The sequence below is a fragment of the Rattus rattus genome, chromosome 16, assembly GCF_011064425.1.
Source record: "Rattus rattus isolate New Zealand chromosome 16, Rrattus_CSIRO_v1, whole genome shotgun sequence".
NCBI lineage: Eukaryota > Metazoa > Chordata > Mammalia > Rodentia > Muridae > Rattus > Rattus rattus.
Window position 1 is genome coordinate 36,311,941 of NC_046169.1, and position 19,327 is coordinate 36,331,267.

At 50.9% G+C, this 19,327-nt stretch overlaps 1 protein-coding gene across 1 annotated transcript in view; it reads right to left on the reverse strand.

The window, feature by feature from the left end:
* Nucleotides 1-19,327, reverse strand: part of Ksr2 (kinase suppressor of ras 2) — a 362,348-nt gene that overhangs the window by 254,443 nt on the left and 88,578 nt on the right. Inside the window, exon 3 of the mRNA XM_032886286.1 lies at nucleotides 18,641-18,791. Coding sequence (XP_032742177.1) covers nucleotides 18,641-18,791 — 151 coding nt within the window. The remainder of the gene's footprint in view (nucleotides 1-18,640; nucleotides 18,792-19,327) is intronic.

Below are 19,327 nucleotides of genomic sequence, written 5' to 3' on the forward strand. Positions count from 1 at the left end.
AAGCCCTTGTGGAAAACACAAGACAGATTCTCTGTCCTTCTACCGAAATGTCCTTGGCATCCCACTGTAGAAAAGGAACTATGCCGGGGAGAGATCCAGAGCTGGGACCTTTCCACCGTCACTTCTGAAAGTCCAAACTCAGGCTCTAGGATGGCGGTTCTCAACCTGTGGGTCGCGACCCCTTTCATAGGGGTAGCATCATCAGACATCTCAGTTATGAAGTAGCAATGAAGTAATTTTATATGGCTGGAGTCACCACAGCATGAGGAACTGTATTAAAGGGTCACTGTGTTGGGAGGGTTGAGAACCACTGGCCTGAGGGACCTAGCCTGAGTCTAAACCAACCCGCTCTGATACCCCCTGCAAACAGGGTAACCTTAGGGTCCCCTCAGGACTGATGAGCCAAGTCAACCCACACTCTGCCCCTGACTGGAATCAGTCACCACTGAAAATGAAGACACAGAAATTGTCATTGCCTGGACAGGTTCCCTGACACCATTCTCCCCTTTCCCACAAACCTCACCCCCTTTTCCTCCCCCAAACCCTTGTCCAGGTTTGTCCCATCTCCTTGGCCTGGTCTCACTTTGCCACATCCTCATAGCTCACCGACAGCTTCTCCTGCACCCAGGAGGTCAGGATTCCACAGCCATGGGGTTCACACCCATCTTCAATACCCTCTGTCCTACAAAACCCCCTACTTCCTCCTGCACTCAGCTCCCCAAATGTTCCTATTCCATCTGGCTAGTCACCTCTGCAGCTGACACTTCTTCTGTACCTTACTATGTCACGATCATCCCCAAAGATAAGAAACAACCCTTGGTTCGAACACGGGCTTGGTACAACGAGCAGTCCATGAACACAAAAGCGACTGAGTCCACTGTCTTCACAAACACCCGTGTCAGAATCAGTCAGGAAACCGCAGAGAGACACAGTCAAGGGAGGGGAGAAGAGAGCTCTAAAAAAAAAAAAAAAAAATTTTTTTTTAAAGGACGGGATAGAATATATATGTTGTAACCACTAAGCCTTGCCCTTGTAGCAGAAAGCAGAGGTAAACAATAGGCAAATAAACAGATGTGGCTATGTTTTAATAAAACTTTATTTAAAATGCAAATGGTGGGCCGGACTTGGTCTAGCTTGCTGGACCCTGAATTAGACTCTTCAGTACATGTGATATGAAACAGACAGACTCATCATCAGCAAAGCGTCCTCTATTTTCCTGTAGACATAGATAGGGAGGAGAGAGAGAGAGAGAGAGAGAGAGAGAGAGAGAGAGAGAGAGAGAGAGAGACCGACCTCTGCCCTTAAAGCAGCCACAGGCAAAACAAAATTTAACCCAAAAGTGAGCAGCAGATTCATCTAAAGAGACAAGGTGGCTTCAGCCACCAACGGAAGATTCCAGAAGACAGGGCACCGTTTGGGCTTTAACATTTCTATTATTCCTATTACTGATGCTGTCACTTCTGTTGATGCGTTCTGGCCTAACCCAAGTCTAGAGAAAGAAAGAAAACAGAAGCAAAAATTAGCTGCAGGGCAGGGGGGCGGGCGGGGAGCCGAACCCGGCAGAAATTTAATTAAATAAATAGATTTCTTGACTAGAAGAGAAAGGAGATGTGACATGTTCCCAAACCCGACTTCCTGCGAGCCTCTGTTTCCTGGAGAAGGAGCAGAGTGGAGAAATGAAAACCAGCCCCCAGCCGAGAGAAAGTGGCTCTCCAATGTCCCTATCATAAACTCCTGCCACACTAGATCGCATCCACCCACACGGGCGGGGGCTCTCGTCTCTCTCTTACCTTTCACCAATAAACACATTGGCAGAGAAAGCCTGGTTCTTTCTAAACCGCCTCCTGAGAGCGCACTTCTTAGCTCACGCTCTCCCAAACAGCCTTGCATAACCTCTTTACTTCACGAGCTTTCATGCCTTGCCTGTTCTGCACCAACAAACGGACCATCTGGCCAGTCTCTCACTACAAGCAGGAAGGGACGGCCAGGGCCTGTTTCTTTCTCTCTGCTCCTTTGTGGGCCTTGCTGCCATTCCTCATCCAGAAATGGGGGCCAAGAACACCAGGCTTAGGTTTGAAAGATGGCTAGGCAGGTGAAGGTGCTTACAGCCCAGCCTGGAGACCTGAGTTTGATCCTTGGACTCCTCATGGTAGGGGAGAATCACCCCTTTAAGTCGTCCTCTCAGCAAAGGGGCACTCGAGCACACAGTCTCTCTCTCTCTCTCTCTCTCTCTCTCTCTCTCTCTCTCTCTCTCTCTCTCTCTCTCTTCTCTCTCTCTCTCTCATACACACATATACTCGCACATACACCAAACTAATATAATACTCTCTTTTAAATGTCCTTAGGGCTGGAGAGATGGCTCAGTGTTTAGAGCACTGAGTGCCCTTCCAGAGTTTCTGAGTTCGATTCCCAGCAAACACATGGTGGCTCACAACCATCTGTAATGGGATCCAGCGCCCTCTTCTGGTGTGTCTGAAGACAGCTACAGTAAATTCATATACATAAAATAAGTAAATAAATCTTAAAATGTCCTTAACCCACAAGTGAGGTAACTGGGGAAAGTAGACTGGAGTTGGAAGAATGTGCTGGAAGGACTGGGGATGGATTAAGACCGTGTAGGTGAGGACTCTGTACTTCCCGCCTTGGTCGCAACAAGGCACTGTTTGGCTTTATGTATCTGATCTCATTTCATTCCTAAAACAACTCCAAGGGTAGAAGTATTGAGAGGCCAAACCAAGAACAATATACCTCACAGTTTAGGGTTCTGTTTGCACTTAGGACCGTTAAGAACAAGTTCCTGCTTGTCCTTGTGTTAGGTCTTCCAAGTTTCTGTTTGCAATTGAGAACAAGTCCCTTTCTCCTGGATCTGACATAAACTGCAAAACATGTTGTTCAGCCTACACTAAACTTGGGACATGGTGTATAATATCCTTACCCTATTCCTTCCCTCTCCTTGTATCTTTGTAACAATGTATCAAGCCAATTCTCTGGCTCCTGTGAACGCCTTATCCATTCTATAAAAAAAGGACTTCAAGAAGCCGGCAGAGGCTTCTCTCCCAAATCTCCACTTAAGCTGAGACCAGACTGGTCAGTCCCAGATGCACCCCAAAATACAGCCTGCTTTAAATAGACGATTGTGGATTTGGGCTTTTCTCCTCTTGATTCTCAGGTTTAACAGTATTTCCAGACCAGGCAGCACCGACAGAGAGAGGCCAAAAGGCCACAGAGCAATCACCCTGGGGAGTCCCGGGAGCACAGTAGGTGCTGGTTCACACCTAATGTGTGCAGGAGTCACATGCTAAGGCCAGATCATCTTGGTCACCCGCACCTCTACAGCCATTGGACCCACCTCTGCTTTCAAGGACTTACCAAAGACAATGGGGGGTTTCTTTTCCCCATATCAAGTTTGTACCATGACACTCCAACTCGGGAGTCAACTGAAGTGCTAATAGCCACAGATGTGGGGTTTGGTTGGTTTTTTTTTACATTTTGTTTATTGTATTTATGTTTCCATGTTCACGTGTGTGTGTGTGTGTGTGCGTGCGTGCGCGCGCGCGCGCGCGCACGCGCGCGTGTGTAAAGGTCAGAGGACAACCCACAGGGATGCTCTTCTACTATTATGTGGATCTCAAGCAAGCACCTCGCTCTGATGGGCCATCTCACCAGGCTCTGACTGGCTTTTGTGTGCAGAGCTGATGCCCACCTTTCTGGTACAATGCAGCCCACTGACAAGACTCCCAGTGGACTCTCAGAGGGCAGGCCAGCATCCACCGGGCATTGCAGAACAAGCCAGAGGCAGGGCTGGCCCTGTAGAACATCCCAGAGAACAGGGTGCCCCTTTACACTCCAAAGCCTTATTCCTCTACCCTCCCTCTTCTCCTTCCCCCTGACCAACATGCCCCTCTCCCATCTCCTCCTAGGACATCCAACCATCTGCCAGCCCTTACCGGGCATGGCTAGCACATGGTCCTTGGAACAATCATCGCTTTCACTCAGGATGTGCATCCCCTCTGAGTTCAGCCTGTGCTCTTGAAGCTCCAGAGATTTCAGACAAATCTAACTAAATCCAGTCGGGTGACCCTGGCCAAGCTTTCTCTCTTCAAGACTAAGGCGACTGTGGCAGCCACAGACTGAGGTCCTCCAGGCCACACTGACTGCATGACTGTCCTGTGTGCAGCCTCAGACGTCCATTTCAGCCAGGGCAAGATCTGTCTGATAAGGTGCGGCTCTGGGGTCCTCCACAGAAGAGCCTTTGCACCCAGTGTGCGGAGTCCATCGTGGACACAAATCTGATGCTCCCCACTGGACATCAGGGAAAGACAAACATCCCTGCAGAGTCATACAATACGAGTACATTTCATATCCTTTCCACATGCCTCCATTGGCCCTGGAGACATGCAGAAAAGACCCAAGCCTTTCTTCAGAAGGATATCACACACACACACACACACACACACACACACACACACACACACACACACACACACACACACACACCCTCTCAACTGTTTCTGGGCCCTACAAGCTCATGTAATACCTTAGCTAAAGGCATTACATCATTTTCATCTAATGTTTGCCTGGATATTGTATGTGCAGTGTGTGTGCAGTACCTGCTGAGGCCAGAAGAGGGTGTCAGATCCCACCCTAGAAGTGGAATTATGGGAGGTTGCAAGCTACCATGTGGCTACTAGGAACTGAGCCCTGGTTTCCAATTAAAGAAGCCAGTGCTCTTAACCACTGAGCCATCTCTCAGACTGCAGGCTTTTTACAACCCAAAATGATCCAAGAAGGTATTAAAAGATGTTTCTGAGCTATGATGCTGGGCAGGAAAAAGGATGCTGAGCAAATTCAGAACTTGGCATCTGGTGCATGAATAAAAAGAAGTTAGGAAGCAGGAAGCAGGAAGCAGGAAGCAGGAAGGAAATCCAAACAGAGCGCCACCCTCCCCCCCAGGAGCCTGAAAATTCACCGGGACCTGAGAGGATCCCTATTCTGGGCTCCCGTACCCCTGGGCTTCCCCAATCATTGGAGAGATGGATGGTGGTACCGATGAACGACCAGTTTGTTACTGTTCACTATACTAAGGATAACCGTGTTGATGGTCGCTACCTTAACGCACTGGACTGAGCCAAGCGGAGAGGAGCTACGGCCCAGAGAAACCATTTCCAAGGACCAAAGCATCAAAAGAAAGTGTGAAGAGATGACCCAGCCTCCACCTGAGTGACAGAGCGAGTTCAAAGCACAAGTTGGAGACCCTACTCCAAGGTTTGGTACGCTTCTTCCCAGCAGAGGCGTTGGGAGGGTGTCAAGAGAACCATCCCGTCCCCAGGAGTGTCACCAGACACAAGGCTGGCCAGTGGCCTGGCCAAGTTCCCATCACCCTGGCCCCAGCTCGAGCTCCCTTCCTGAGCTACCGGGGTCTGTTGATCTTCAAATCTGATAGAGATGTAACCGTCCTCAGGGAAGAAGAGGGAGATGGTGTGTGTCTGCATGTTGATTGTCTGTGTCTAAGTCTGTGTGTGTATATGTGTGTGTGCACGCTCATGTGCATGCACACTCCTGAGTGTCCATGTATGTCTGGGCATGGCTAAGTGTCTGTGCATCTGTGTGTAATTGTGTGTACAAACGTGTCTATGCCTGTGCACGTGTACATATGCATGCATGGGAGGGGTGCATCAAAATTCCCAGTTTTCATCTGCTTCCTGTTAATTGGGCTATTTCCCCCACCCCCGGGAAAGCCAGGAGCCCTCAGAGGCCTTCACCCCAACTCAATTACAGTGACTGAGTCTTGGCTCCCACGGAACCTCCTAGCTTTCAGAGTACTTCAGCTGTCCTCTCCCTGGTCGCCGGCATCATCCCACAGCTGTGGAAACCCCACAGCACTTAAGGAGAAGTCGGTCCCTGGTCCCAACCACAGCAATCTTCCCCCCAAGAAGTGCTGATGAGGCTGGGATGTGTTTCTTCGTTGGTTTGCTCACTCGTTCATTTCCTGGTATTGAACATGGACCCAGGACTCTCAAGCCTGCAGATCATCACTGGGCACTGGAAGGCACTTTTGGTCGACAGGACTAAGGCAAAGAGGGATAGGCCCTGCTGACACCACATGGGTGACAGATGTAAATGTGTGCACAACCCCGCACCCCTCACAGTTACCCAGGCCCCCCTAACATCAACAGCAATGGGGCACTATGAGACAGCTCCATGGCTACCCAGAAATGCCAGGAAGACTTCCCGCCCCACATCTCCCAGCCACCAGTGACCCCGATGCTGAGCTCTGCTGCCCCACCTGTCCCCTGAGCAATTTGTATTAAGGACCCTCGTATGAGTTGACAATGCCCAGCCTGCAAGTCCTCTAGGCTGGAAACACATTCCCTCTGGGGACATGAATACAGTGACAGACCATGGACAACTTCGCAGCTGTGTGACAAAAAAGATCAACTGTCTCTGCTGTCTTCTTCTCTAAAACACTACAGGGGCTCAAGGGTGCTCCCTCCGTCCACAGGGAAATGGCTTCCGTGAGGTCAAGGGCTTCTGCTCTCCACCAAGTTCACAGGATGGCTCAGCCCTGGACAAAATGGCCTTCTAGAAGCCCACCTTGGACAGGTTGTGCAGACACAGCTCTGGGGTGACCAGGCACAGGGGAGGAGTTTTGACCATCCCACTTTCTTCAGGTCTGTGATTTACAGCTGGAGGACCCAACAGCCCACAGGGGATGGCGCTCGCTGCAAAGACGGAGTCCCCTCCATGTGCCCTAGAAGTGTATAGTCCTGGTGAGGCCACTCTTACATCTGTCCCCTTTCGCTTCTTCTTCTTCTTTTTTTTATGCACCATTTCTTTTTATTTTTAAGATTTATTTATTTTTAATGTATGTGAGTACACGGTAGCTGTCTTCAGACACACCAGAAGAGGGCATCAGATCTCATTACAGATGGCTGTGAGCCACCATGTGGTTGCTGGGATTTGAACTCAGGACCTCTGGAAGAGCAGTCAGTGCTCTTAACCACTGAGCCCTCTCTCCAGCCCTTAGGTTTTTGTTTTGATCTGCATGCCAGGCCCCATGTTACAGACTAAGGTGCAGGTCAGCACTTAAGCCAAGGCTTGTCCCCTCTCTCCCTAATAGCTCTACTGATCTGCTCTGGGAGGGCGTCTCCACAGCTGAGCTAGCCCCAGAACCCACCCTCAGGTCTTTCCAACTCTATCCGGCTCTTTCCGATGATGTCCTATTAAGAAACAAAAGGAGTCACTTCCCAGATTCCTCCCTGCCTGCTTCAACCCGGCCTTTATCAGCTGGTGCTGGGGAGAGAGCACTTCCTTTTCACAGCTTAACTGGCCTTGAGAGTAGAGCAGGGAAACGGTCTGGGGGGATTGTGGGGAATGGATGACAGGATGCTGAGAGAGAGGATGAGTGACAGCAAGGTCCCTTCTGAGCAGACCGCGGACAGAAGCTATGAACCTGCTCAGACATCCGCATTCCAGGGCCAGCCGGGAAGAGACCAAATTGCAGAACCCACTCTTGGGTGGCAGCGTACCAGGAAGCTCAGTCTATGAGTTACATCCACAATAGTTTCCTGCTGTGTCTGGATCCAACCTTCCCCCGACCCCGGGACTCAGTTTCCCCTCGATTTCTGAAGATTTAACTGCCGTTCCAGTTTGCCCAGGCTGATCTCTTCCAGGGACTCCGGTCCGGAGTCCAACCAAAGGAAGGTTATTAGACAGCGCCTCCTGGTGGCCACGCGTGGTACTGCACCATCGCAAGAGCACCTCGGTGCGGTGTGACCCTGCTGGAGTCGAATAGACAAAGGAAATCTACAGACAGGCCTGCCACTCAGTTCTGTGGCTCACAGTGCTGATGTAGGCACAAGGTCCAGGGAAGGTACCCCTTGACAGACAACACCCAACGTTCTATCAGCTACTTCACAGGGTTGCCTGGAATCCCGTTACAAAGCAAAGCAAGCCCCCGATCTCTTCTCCACAAGGTGACTGACAGAGCAGGAGAAAACAAAAGCTCGAGAAAAAGAAAAGGTGCGGGGCGATGCAGCTACACTGAGCGCTGCTCCCAAGGGAGGGGCTAGTGTGGGAGTGGGAGGTCATCAGCTTCTCTCTGGGGGTGGGAGGAAACCGTAGTTCCAGGCTTCCTTTGGGGAGGTGAGGTGGCCCCTTATTCCAAAATCCCTTTGGGGGTACCGCCTACATTTTCCCAAGAGGAACAAGGGGCTCCCCTGTGGGAATGACACTCAGAAAGTTCTGTCCACGTGGCATCCACGTCCCTGGCACCTCGCTCGACATGCTAGAGAACTCTGTTTTGAGGGTCACAAACAACTATTTTGTGGAAGCACCTGCTTGGGGTGTTATGTCAACTTTAACACAGGCTAGATTCGTCTGAGAAGAAGGAACTTCAATTGAGAAAATGTCTTCATAAGATTGGGCTGTGGGCAAGCCTGTAGGGCATTTTCTTAATCAGTGACCAATGGTGGAAGGCCCCAACCATGGTGGGTTAGTCAGGGTTTCTTAGTCAGGGTTTCTATTCCTGCACAAACATCGTGACCAAGAAGCAAGTTGGGGAGGAAAGGGTTTATTCAGCTCACACGTCCACATTGCTGTTCATCACCAAAGGAAGTCAGGACTGGAACTGAAGCAGGTCAGAAGGCAGGAGCTGATGCAGAGGCCATGGAGGGATCTTACTTACTGGCTTGCTTCCCCTGGCTTGCTCAGCCTGCTCTCTTATAGAACCCAGGGCTACCAGCCCAGGGATGGCACCACCCACAATCGCCCCCCCCCTTGATCACTAATTGAGACCCTTACAGCTGGGTCTCATGGAAGCATTTCCTCACGGGAGGCTCCTTTCTCTGTGATAATCCAGCTTGTGTCAAGTTGACACACAAAACCAGCCAGTACAGTGGGTGGAGCCACCCCTGGGCTGGAGGTCCTGAGTTCTATAAGAAAGCAGGCTGAGCAAGCCATGGGGAGCAAGCCAGTAAGCAGCACCCCCTCCATGGCCTCTGCATCAGCTCCTGCTTCCTGCCCTGCTTGAGTTCCTGTCCTGGCTTCCTTTGCTGATGAACAGCAATGTGGAAATGTGAGCCAAATTAACCCTTTCCTCCCCAAGTCTCTTTTAGTCCTGGTGTTTCATCACAGCAACAGTAACCCTAAGACAGACAGGATGAGATTCACACGGGCCCTCCATTTGGTATTTGTTGTGTTACCCTGGGCAAGTTATAAACCTCTCTGGGTATGTTCCTGACTTCTGCTTCCCTTGAGCATTTGTCTTAAGTTCCCCGTGAATGCCAGCTCTACACGATGCACCACCCCACCACGTGCATAACAGTCTACGCACCACAGCCCACGGTATTCCCATCAACACCTCCCTAGGCTCTCCCCCTAAAGGAAGTCCTCCATATCACCCCAGAACCCCCTCCCGCTCTAGAGTGGTGTGTGTTTTAACACTTTTTTTTCTCACATTCTCCCTCTTTTTTAAGGTTAACAAATGTTTCCTCTAAAGCGCCAGATAGTAAATATTTCAGGCTTCCTGGGGTGCACAGTCCCTACCACACTATACATTTCTGGTGGCAATGGTAAAAACACAGTAGTCAGACCTGTGGGTGCATGCCTGTGGTCCCAGCACCCAGAATGCTGAGGCAGGAGAATTAAGAGTTAGAGTATAGCCTGAGGACCTGTCTCAAAATAAAAAGCTAGCCTTAGACAACATGCCAACAAATACATGGCAATATGCTAATAAAAGTTTATTTTAAAAAGCAAAGAGTGGGCCACCGGAGAGGATGCCCTCAGTTGCGTGTCCTTTGTCCCACCACCAACACTTATGCAGAAGAGGCTTTTCCTCTCTTCTCTCCCAGGAAAAACATGCAAATATCTCCTACCTCCCTCTGGGAGGGGAGGCTCCATGGAATCAAATCAGTTCACTGGTTTCTTAGATCATTCAATACTTCGTTCCTACGTTAAATACTTTGTAGTAAAAGGGACATACATCCTGGGACAAGCTGTCTGCTCCACTGAATGACCTGTTTGCAGCGCCTACCACCCTCCCTTTTTTTTTTTTTTTTTTTTTTTTTTTGGAGCTGGGACCAAACCCAGGGCCTTGTGCTTCCTAGGCAAAGCGCTCTACCACTGAGCTAAATCTCCAACCCTTCCTTGGTTCTTAAATAAAAAGAGAGAGATTAAAACAGGATAAGATCAAGTGACAGCACTTTCAAGACAGCTTGGATTAGCGTGCCACATACACACTTGCAACATTGTTACTGTTTTCTTGTTTGTTTTGCTTTTGCAGGATGGCCAAGTGTCCAGAATTACTGTCTGAAGTGGGAGATTTCTACAGCAAACGGATACAAAATAGCCGCTTTGAGGGCCCAAGCAGGCGTGATCTAGCCAGGCTGCCTGGGAGTGGTGGCTTTTAAGCTACTACATCCTGGAGTGTCAAAGTGTGGAGTTGCCATCGTGGGGGAAAGTTGGCTTCAGAGAACGTGGCCAGGGAGGGGTATGAATAGGGACTTCCTCTGGGAGTGAGTCACTGAAAGCTGTGCTGGGAGGGGGTGTACCACAAGAAGTACAGACCACGTTCACAAACCAAATGGACGAGGATTCTTTCTCTTCAAACCTCTGTTGAAGCCGCACAGACTCTTGGGTATTGCTCAGGACAATCAAGAGGAGCAGGAGGGACTAAGCCAGGTCTTCCTTCAGACTTTTTAAATATTAATGACATGCAAATTAGGCTTTCGTACCCTGTTGGGATGGTTTTAATCTTTTCTTCTCAAACAGCCTGGGCATTTCTCTGTCCATGACCCGTACCTGGCTGCAAACTGGGAAAGCAATGGGATGAAGTTCAAGTTCAAGGCCACCTGCCACAGGACTTCGGCTGTGAGGAACCCAAGCCAGCTACGCCACAGCAAAAACAGTGCATTCCAAAGTAATGCTACCTTTCCCGTGCTCCCTGCCACGCAGGTTTGCTATGCTTTATTGCCTAAGTTACTTATCTTTGCAGATCTGGGGACAGAAGCCAGGGTCCTGGGCAGGCACCTGGAGCGCTCTGCCACTGAGCCACGCCCCCAGGGTCACAGCTCCTCCAGTTGCCCTTTGACCTTTGTGTCAAAGAGTTTGGGGGAAGAAAAGAAAGTAATCTTGGGTCCAGGGCTTATGCAGTGTCTCCTGAAGGTATGTCAGACCCTACCCTTTCTCAGGCCACAGCCAGGAGGGACAGAAGTTGGCCTAGGGAAATGCTTGCCTGACCACCCACAGAGAGGTTTTCTCTCTTCTAAGTGGGGGCTGCTGGTCTTTCCAGCAGGCATTGCTAGCTGGAACTTGGTGTTGTGCCTTCTTCCGTCTGTCTCCTGGACTTAAGCTATTCTACCCCTGAACCCACAAAGGGCTGAGGACACGGGGATCAGCCAGAGTGAAGGGAAGGCCACGCCCCTTGCTCTGCCTGTCTAAGAACCTCGACTATGAAATTAGCCAGACCTGAGTTCAAACTTTTGGCATTCAGCTGCTGTGTGACTCCAAACAAAGAAAGAGCCTCTCTGTGCCCCCATTTCTTTACAAGGAAATGAACCTCCACTGGACTTCACGTGGTTGTGGGGAGGACTCTGGGAGTCAGCACTGTGGTTAATGGTCCAGCCTGGGAACTGACCCATCTCAAACAAAAACACTACCAGGTGACGAGGCAGAAACTAACAGACATAGGACTTCCTAAGAAGGAGACTTTGAACTGATATCAAAATGGTAAGAAACCAGCCAGAGGAAGACCAGGAGAACATATTCCAACCAGAATGGTGCGTCCAAAGGTCCTGGGGCAGACCCAGCTCAAGGAGAAAGCCGACGGGGTTTGTAATGGGCAACTGAAGACATTAGGTAATGGGGTCAGGAGCCTAGAACTCCAGCTCTTTCTAGGACTTAAGCCCATGCTTGGTGCTAATTCACAATCCTCACAAAGACCTCCCCCGTCAACCACATAGCACAAGGTCACCGTCAGTTGTGAACCTTCTCTTATACCAGGTGACAGGGACATAAATTCTGGTAGCAGCCTCAGGTGGCAGGCGCCTTGTTCCCATGAAACGTTCCCAGGGAAGCCTCTGGTCCCCAGGTCTTCAAAGCAATGGGTGAACAAAAGAAAGGGACCAATGTATGACTGACAGGAGGTGGCGTGTAGATGGCAGGGAAGCCCTGAGCTGGGCCAGTCACCAGGGTGATTCTGACCCCCAATCACAAAGACAGCCTAGGAAGAAACATTCTGTCCCCAAGTGAACCCAAGCTTCACAGGTAAGACCTGTGCTCTCATTCATCTGAAGGAGGAAGTGGGAGACAAGGAGGCAAACTTTAAAAATTCCAGAAAGATAACCAGAGCTGGAGTGTGCTGAGAATGTCTGTCACTGGGAGGCAGGGGAGTGGTAAACTGTTTGACCTTAACCAACCAACCGTTTACACCCCAATCGTGCAGCTGAGAGAGCAGCAAGCGCTGACGGTGCCCCCAGACAACTGAGGAGAGCAGACCTGACTTGCCTAAAGCAAGCTCCTTCCATCTTTGACTCTGAGTTGTGTAGAAGGGGATGGAGACCCCGTCCCTTCCAGAAGCTTCCTCCATAGTTCCCAGTCAGCTCTGAAAGTCCAGCTTCCTGACAGTGATTCTCACGCGAGCTCCCTCAGCCAATGCTGAGGCGATCTCCCACCCAGATCCTGGTGGGAGCGAGGTTCTAGAACCCTGCACTATTCTAGGTCCACGTTGGCCAGGGTGAAATAGTCCCTGTCATATCCAGGAGGCCACCTGCCCTTGGGGCAATGGAAAGTGTGACCCTGAGGTGCTGGCCCTGTGTACCCTCCCTATCCTTCCCAACACCAGGTTCTCACGACGACGCACTGTGAACTCAGGTGAACCAAACTGGCAAATCCCAGTACAGTCAGAGAACCTGTCACAAAATAAAGCGGGTGGCATGTGACACAGGACATTTGAGGCTGTCTTCTGCTTTTACACGCATGCATACATACCTATGTGTTCTCTCTCTCTCTCTCTCTCTCTCTCTCTCTCTCTCTCAGATGCAAGGAAAGTTCTAGAAGTGTACAGGGTCAAAAGGTTAGTAGTCACTAGCCACCACAGCAATGGGTCAGAGGAAAAGGAGAATCCTCCAGTTGAAACTCCTCTTGATGGAAGAGATTGGGGGCCGCATTACCAGACAACTTAGAAACATGGTTCCCCAGGGGCAGAGGTTCCCCATCCTTGTGACCGTGACAGGGTGAGCAGATGAGCCACAGGGACAGACGCTCGCCTGGGACAGGCTTCTGTTACCGTGTGCATGTGTCCCGAGGGCTGCTGCCTGCATGGGAGGGACCCTGAGAGTAGGCCCTGGGAAGAGAGGCACGGCATCAGGCCGGCACACGCTGGTCCCTGAAGGGCTCTCTTGGAAGGGGAGCTGTTCTTCCTCCAGCCTTCTCCAAGTCAGAAGCAAATCGTACAATAGAGCAATCAGGACCACTCTTTCGGCTTTGTTCTAGTCAAAGGAGACGGTGGTGCTGCCTGCGGGCTTCTGGGGGCTCCATTCAAAGCCCAACTGGTATGAAGCCATAGAGCATCTGAGGCTGGGCTATTTCAGGACCTCTGCTTCCTGTTCCCTGCTGCAAGCTCTCCCCCACCCCGATACTCAGGAGGGGCCTGGAGACCAAACGGGCCAGCAAAGAAAGACCCGAGGGTGGAGGGCAGCACCATGCTCCAACCTTCTCTCTGCATTGTCCCCAGTCCCATGAAGGATGTGCAGTGAGCTGCTGCCCTAGGCTACATCTGTCTGGGGTCACATGGCTGACAAGCATTGGAGTGAGCGCTTTGCAGTGGCCTCTGTCTAATGGGCACCAACCACTTAGTACCACACACACACACACACGCCCACCCAGTCTTTAGCAGCCCTGGTGTTCTCCATCCTCCTTCCCACCACAGAAGGCCGTTGTCCCCACAACTGCCAAAGAGTCACCTACTTTAAGTCTCTGCACAAGTCTCTGAAAATGGCCACAAGCCCTGGATGCCCAACAGGCAGAGTGAACACTTAGATCAGTGCTTCTGAACCTGTTAAGACCCTATTACTAGATAGATAGATAGATAGATAGATAGATAGATAGATAGATAGATAGATAGATAGATAGATATTTAAAAGCCTAAAGGAAAAAAGTAGGGAAGTAGCTGGTGGCGCACCTCGTCCCCTGATCATGTGACAGTCACCACTACCCCCCCCATTCCAAAGGTCCTGCCACCCGGTGGCCTGCTCCACTCTTTCTTCCATCCACACCCACTTCCTGTGCCGTGTACTGTGCACGCTCCTGCTGGGGCGACTGCCCCTAGTCCGTACTCGCCCACACAGAACAAAATCACTCTCCCTTCCCAACTCCCCAACGCACATCTCCACAGGGTAAACAGCATGGGGCGTGTCCGGGGAGTTATCCAATGTTGGGGCTTCCAGACCCCCCAGGTTAAGCTGCCCTGTCTTGAGGAAGCTTCTAGGTTGAATGAATAAGTGATTGATCTTCAGTTTCAGGCTCGTCCTGGTCCAGTCCGCAGGAGACAGCGCAGAGGGTCCAGATTGCTCCCTGTGGGGCTTTGCGGTCCCTGGGAGGGAGGAGTCTGGTAGGGAAGGCATCTTCGAGACTAGACTTTTTAGTTACACGGGAAGGCGAAAAAAAAAAAAATCAGACCATCCAGACCCGAGGCGCTTAGAAGCTTCAAGGAAATAGTTAACAATTTTTGAGGGCACAAACGCGTTAAAAACAGGAAGGAGCCACGGTGGCCGGTTCGATGCTGCCCCCTGGTGGAGATGCATGGCAGGTATAGCATGCAGCTCTCCCAGGCACTTTCTCCAACACAGATGAATTAATTCAACCTGGTCAGGATGCTAGGGACCCCTGCCTACAACCGGAAGGTCCTGCTCCAAAGATCAGAAGAGGTAGGAGAGGCGGGGAGGGAGTCCCTGATGTACAGGACGTTCTAGAATTCAAAGGTCAGGCGTCAGCTCAGTCTGTGGGATCCAGAAAGGGCCTCTGCGGTTGGGGAAGGCTTTGGGTCTGAGGATGTGAATTCAGAGAGACAGGGAGCTCGGGACAGAGGGGGCAAGCCTGAGACAGGATGCTCGCACTTCATCTGGGGTGCTCCAGAATTAGTGGCTCATCAAGATTTCAGGGACTACGGAGATGCTCGCTGAATTAGGAGGACTGGAGTTCAGATCCTGGCTCATATGTAACAAACCAGGCATCAGAACCCTAGTCCTGAGGAAGGCAGAGACAGAAGGACGACTAGGGCTTGCTGGCTCCAGCCTAGTGAGTCCCAGCTTCCGAAAGAACCTGCCTCAAGGGAACAGGTAGGAGTGAGAGAGGTGCCTTCCTCTGAGCTCTGGGCACCACACGGGTATACACATCCTTACATACAGATGTGCGTGTGCCATACATACACATACAAGTAATTCTAAAGTACACATGTTAGAACTTAAGAGGAAATTGAGGACCTAAATCCAAGCAGGGCCAACTCCTTAGGGGTCTTCAGTCCCTGGAGAGAGACATGCTTCAAGCTCCTCCTGCTGGGTTGTCATGGGCCAGACAAGGGGATATCCAAATCCCTTATTAAACTCTTATTGTATACTAGGTATTAACTTTCCCCCCTGGGAGCAGACAACAGAGGGTGCACAGTCCTGTGGGGGAGGGGCACCCACCATAGGCAAAAGCTATGATGTCATGACCTAACTACCTGTGGATACCACAGAAGGGAGGGCTGGTGGTAAGGAAACCCAAGCCGGTGGTCATCATTCCCCAAGAGGAGTGACACCAACCTTGGCCCTGCATGCCACAAGAGTTGGGCAGAACAGCAACCCCGTAGCCACTAGTGTTCAGAATCCAAGTACTGACTCACAAGAAGCGGGGGAAATAGCACACTGTTGCCATGGGAACTTCAGAAGGACCTGAGGTGGAGTGGATCTAGCAGTATGACCAACATCGGTAGCGTCTTTCCTTTTTTAAGATTAGGGGTTTTTGTTTGTTTGTTTAGTTGGTTAAGTTTTGTTTTGTTTTGTTTTGTTTTGAGGCAGGGTCTCATTAGGTAGCCCTGGCTACTCTGAACTTGCTAGGTACACCAGGCTGGCCTCAAACTCAAGAGATCCACATGCCTCACCCTCTCAAGTGCTGGGACTAAAGGTGTGTGTAAAAGGTGCATTTTGGAATGTGTGTGTGCACGGTACGGATGCCCCTCCCCACACCTCATTTCTCTGAGTAGAAGATATGTACGTGTATGTGTATAGGAATCTGTGGAGGCCAGAAGAAACATCAGATCCCCAGAGCTGGAGTTGCAGGCAGTTGTGAGCCACTGTGTGGGTGCTGGGAAGCAAACCAGGATCCTCCTCAGGAGCAGTCAGTACACTGGACCCCTCAGACATTCCTCCGACCTGTGCACTGTTAATCTTTTCAGGACACAGCTCACAAGCCCTGTGTCCTGTGTGTCATAGCCAGCATCTGGTATAGGGGACAAATGAGGTTGTGACCCCGTCGTAGAACCCTTGCCTGGCAGAGCCAAGTCTCTGGCTCCAGTCGCCAGGACCTCACATAAACAAAGGGTGACACTGTAGAACCCGGCAAGAATGAATCTGAAATACCCACCTCCCCGCTGTGCCTGCCAGGCTGGGTCCCATCTCAGGAAACACGATTCTGCTGTGTACCAGGACACGTCCTACATGTGTGTATGCATGACAGGGAGGGGTGAAGGTGGATCCTGTTACTGCACAGTTAGATCAAAACCATGCACAAGTAGACACCTGGCTGAGAAGCCATCCGGCCCGCAGAGAGCTAAGAAAGCAGCAGCCCAGAGGGAACTTTCCAGAAAGCAACGTCCATCAGCGTGAACATCTCCTGTGACATCCTACAGAGGTACCCTCTTAAGACAGCAGTTCTCAGGACTGGAGGAAGACAGGAGACAGGGACAGCATCCAGAGCAGGAGCCGGGGTAGTGGAGTGGGGTAAAAAAATAGCCACAAGGAGGAACCAACACATTCCTAAGCAGGAAGCTATTTCTGGGGTCACACTGGGATTTGGTGCAATTTGTGTCTGCACATCCGTGTGGAGACCAGAGTGGACCTCAGCCAATCCCTTTGGTGCCGTCCACCTTATTTGTGGGTATTTTGTTTTGGGGGATTTGGGGTTTTTTTGTTGTTGTTTTTGTTTTTTGTTTGTTTTTCTATTTGTTTTTTTTGGGGGGGTTGGGGTTTTTGTTTGTTTTATTTGTATTTGTTTGTTTGGTTTCTTGAGACTGGGTCTCTCGCTAACTGGCACTGGCTGGGTAAGCAGGTCTTCCTGACCAGCAGGCCCCGGGTATCAGCCAGTCATCCCTTCCTGGCCCTGAGATAACCAACCTAAGCCACCGACAAGTGTCCTGTTCTTAACGTGGGTTCTTAAAATGGAGCTGAGGTCGTCAGGCCTGCACACTGGAAACCTGTTCTGTCTGGTTCACTGCCGGGTCCTCCGCCCTCCTGGCATATTAACAGTCACTCTGTAAATCCTAATTGCCGGTTGCATATTGACGAGCCAGAGCAAGAATTAACAGCCACCAGATTGGGCCAGACCTGTGGTCGGCGGCGCCACCTTGTGGCGAGAACTGAAATGACAGTGCTGATATTTGTAGCAATTTGGAGGGAGCTCAGGAGCAAAGAGCTTCCGCCGCCTACAGTTAATGATCCACTCACACCATGGGTTCCCTTCCCTTTCCTCTGGAGACAGGGTCTCCAGTATCCCACCTTGACTTCAAGCTCTCTGTGAAGCCAAGGATGATCTTGAACTCCAGATCCTCGTGCTTCATCCTCCCAAGGGCCGCGGTTACAGACGTGCACCACCCCACCCCGTTTATGAGGCGCTGAGGATCAAACCCAGAGTCTTGTGTGTGCCAGGCAAACACTCTACCAATTAGCTGAGCTACAGCTCTAACCCCGCGTCACAGTTTTGAGCAAGTGACTAGAACGAGCCGGGGGGGGGGAATGATGACATGCTTAGATCGTAAAATAATAAGGCAGAGAGAGGCCACAGAATTCAGCTTAGAGAAAGTAATTTTACCCTTCGAATGGAAAGAGAGAGAGAGAGAGAGAGAGAGAGAGAGAGAGAGAGAGAGAGAGAGAGAGAGAGAGAGAGAGAGAGAGAGAGAGAGAGAGAGAGGAGAGAGAAAGAGAGAACCAGAGAGAGAGAGAGAGAGAGAGAGAGAGAGAGAGAGAGAGAGAGAGAGAGAGAAGAACAGCATGTACTCATTAGCATGGAAGGATTGAGCTAAGAGAGTATAGTAAAATAACAACTTAAGGTCCCTGGGGCAGTTACAACCTGATTTCTATTACAATGAATGTATAGTGTTTATACATAGAAATAACCAGAAATGCCATCCATCACACAAAGCCACCTCTGAGCGTCTCGTGGGGAGCGATGCTGGCCTCCCTTGTACATCCCAATTATCCAGGACCCATGCTGAGCCATCCTCTGCAGGGTGGAGTTCAAGCCCCGCCTACTTCCACCTCTCACAGTCATCTCTGCCCCAAACTGGTTTTGGCATCCAGAGCCCACTCTTCCGTTCTGGCCTGCACAGGAAGCTCGAAGGACAGTGGCCGACCAGCTCTGGACAATCCTGACCTCCCAGACGGCTCACCTGATTTGTGCACATTCCTGAGACAGGAGAGCGAGGCGTTGAGCCGGGCGCACTCTTCCCGGTTGGCTCCATACTTCTCCACGGTCTCGCACACCTGCTCATCGGTCATCTCCAGGAGGTCCTCCAAGCTCAGCTGGTCAGGGGAGATCTCCTGGAGGAAGGGACAAAAGCAGTCAGCGGGACAGGAGCCCAAGCGTCCTGCCGGAGGGAATGGAGTGGTGTCTCTCTATCTCCCTCTTGTGGCACTCGGGAGAACCGCATAGGGAAACAGCAAGGAGCCTCCACACTGCCCTCTGCTGGTACCCAGTGAAAGATGCTCCACTAGGCAAAGACTCGGCTGAATTTGGGGTTGAGTCTCCCGCTTGCCACTTAGACAAATCATTTTACTTCTCTGGGCCTTGTTCTTCTCACTTGTAGAACGGAACTGCTGAATGCAGGTGCTCCTCACAGTCCAGCTTCGAAACCCGGGAGAGACAGACCCTGTTTCATATTCTGTGAGTAAATGGCTCTGCTGAATTTGGCCGGGAGGCGAGAGGGACGACTCAGAACAAACCAGCTAGACATAAAGCCGGGTCTCATTGGCTGGCCTCCACACTCGGCTTCCCTTCTGATGCGCCTACAGGGTCTGGATTTATATACGGCTTTTAAGAGCCTAAGAAGACCCGTGGGTAGCTTGAGGCTGGAAAT